Below are 2,500 nucleotides of genomic sequence, written 5' to 3'. Positions count from 1 at the left end.
TTACTTTCTATTATTAAAATTGCTCATTATGACTTCTGACTTAGTTAATCGAGAAGTAAGGCACTGTCACAGAGTTAATATATGAAGTAACTGTTTGGAAATTTTGTCTGTTGGCAGTAGTTTCAAAGTTCAGTTCTTCAGTAGTGCATTTATTCTTATTACTTTTATGTTTGTAGAACTATTGGTATTGGTTTAGTAATCACAAATTTTAGTCAAAGTACCTTCTGTCTATATTATCATGGATTAATGGATTGTTTCTCCTTAATGCAGCTTATACCAATGGCCATGGACGAAGCCCCTGATTTAATTGTCCCAGAAAATATAGATGTATCAAAAATGGCGCGCACATATGAACGACCAAATTATACTACGGATAACTCTCTTGTATTTATTGAGGAATTGGTGCTTGAGACTGAAAGAGGACAGGGAAGGATCTACCACACTAAGTAAGTCTTTATACTAAACATTAAATAGGATGTAAACGTTATGTCTGTAAACATCAAAGTGATTTGAAACAGTCTTGGAACATATTTTACTTGAGGATAAGATTGTTCAAGTTTAGATATTGAAGGTTCAAATGGAAGTCTTCTTTAGAGAATGATATCTTTCACTGATATTCAAATTTTAATGTTTGAAAACTTTTTCCAGACTTACAATATCTCAAAGGAAAACTGATGAAGTATATTTTGGGGAATTGTACGTTGATCGTGATTACCAGGAGGGAAAGCAAAATGGATCCACATGCAAGTAAGTTTATTTGTCAGGGTAAAGATTGATAACTTATTTGAATCCTGTTATTGTTTTTCACTGTGTTTTTATTGATTGATTGATTGATTTACCACCCCAAGACGTTTTTTTATTGACATTATCTTTTGTGGATTAGGAGAGGATATTTGCATTGATACTTTTTTCTTACATTTTAGATTTCCTTTGGGAACACAACAACAAGTGTGTCGGTACATTCAACAGTTCAAAGAGATATTTACTGAAGACTGGAGGAAGAGTGTGAAGATAACACATAGGGTATGTAATTCTTCTATAAGTTATATTTCCTTCCAATGACATATTCATTTTTTGATGGAAGTTACTTTATTTTTTGGTAAACTTTACATTCCTGACGATTGTTGAACTTCTGTAGGTGGCAGGACAAGCAGCACTCTCCACATTCATGCCTGGGACCTACAAGAAGGATATTGCTGACTCTCTCAAACAGTCAGGTGCACAGCAGCCTGGCCAGCAGCAGATTCAAGTGCAAACACAGCAACAACAAACACAGCAGGCACAACAGCAACCACAACAGCAGCAGCCAATGCAACAGGTTTGGGGAATTTTTTTTATGATTGGATATCATTACTTGGGTTTCTGTATAAATACCTTATCTTCTGTTTCCTCTTTTTTACCATTACATGTGTATGTTTATTTCACATATAAACTTTAGTAAATAAATTTCAGCAGGCAGCAGCAGCAGCAGTAGCAGCAGCAGCTGTAGCTGCTGCTGGAGGACCTACAGGAGTTGCTCCTGCTTCCTCTGCCACCACATTAGCTCAGCATACACAGCCTAATGTCATTATTGTTTCAAATGTAAGTATGTTGTATATATATATGCAATTTTCAGTAGTGCATTTATTCTTATTACTTTTATGTTTGTAGAACTATTGGTATTGGTTTAGTAATCACAAATTTTAGTCGGTCAGAAATGGATTGGGATGTCTGGTATCATCGCTAGTTTTGTGTTGTGTTCTCTTTAGTCAGAAATATCATTATACAATATACTGTATAGCTGTTGTAAAACTTAAGCACAAAATTGATGTCCTACATCTGTTAAGTGATATGTAAAGATTTTTGCATTAAACATGTAGATTTATAAGTTTTATTGAAAATATGGTGTTTTTATATTATTCTTTTCTACTTCAAGAACATGAATTTATTTATTTATATATATATATATATATATATATATATATATATATATATATATATATATATATATATACAAGATATATATTTATATATTATATTATATATATTATATATATTAAATATATATTTTTATATGTATATATATATATTATATATATATATATTAATATATATATATATATATAATATATATATATATATTATATATATATATATATATATATTTATATATATATATATTATATATATATATATATTATATATATATATATATATATATATATATATATATATATATATATATATATATTATATATAATATATATCTTTTAGACAATCTTTTTACAGGCAGCTGTTTTATATATTTTTAATTTATTGTTAAAGGGTGAAGGTGTCAAAAAGTCTGTCACAGTTGTAACAAAACCAATAACTGTGTCATCTGCATCTACACTCACCAGTCTAATATCTGCGCAGCCTATACAGCAGGCTTCAGGTTAGTGTTCTTTAACCATAATTGAATTGTTGTAAACCATAATAACCCTCTCAAAAATTAAATGCATCAAATTATCTAAGAAATTAA

At 29.6% G+C, this 2,500-nt stretch overlaps 1 protein-coding gene across 2 annotated transcripts in view; it reads left to right on the top strand.

Moving 5' to 3' along the window:
• Spt20 (transcription factor Spt20 homolog) overlaps positions 1-2,500 on the top strand; it is a 21,257-nt gene that overhangs the window by 5,408 nt on the left and 13,349 nt on the right. Inside the window, exons 7-12 of one of the 2 annotated variants that reach the window (XM_043035968.2) lie at positions 271-446; positions 649-747; positions 924-1,023; positions 1,139-1,318; positions 1,456-1,581; positions 2,305-2,413. In XM_043035968.2, coding sequence (XP_042891902.1) covers positions 271-446; positions 649-747; positions 924-1,023; positions 1,139-1,318; positions 1,456-1,581; positions 2,305-2,413 — 790 coding nt within the window. Of the gene's footprint in view, positions 1-270; positions 447-648; positions 748-923; positions 1,024-1,138; positions 1,319-1,452; positions 1,582-2,304; positions 2,414-2,500 lie in introns of both variants that reach the window. The other variant, XM_043035967.2, reaches the window with a different exon arrangement.

The sequence above is a fragment of the Penaeus japonicus genome, unplaced genomic scaffold, assembly GCF_977035675.1.
Source record: "Penaeus japonicus unplaced genomic scaffold, GWHDUDI00000001_assembly GWHDUDI00000005, whole genome shotgun sequence".
NCBI lineage: Eukaryota > Metazoa > Arthropoda > Malacostraca > Decapoda > Penaeidae > Penaeus > Penaeus japonicus.
Note: the sequence above shows the minus strand (reverse complement) of the source record. Positions and strands in the feature narration are given on the sequence as shown.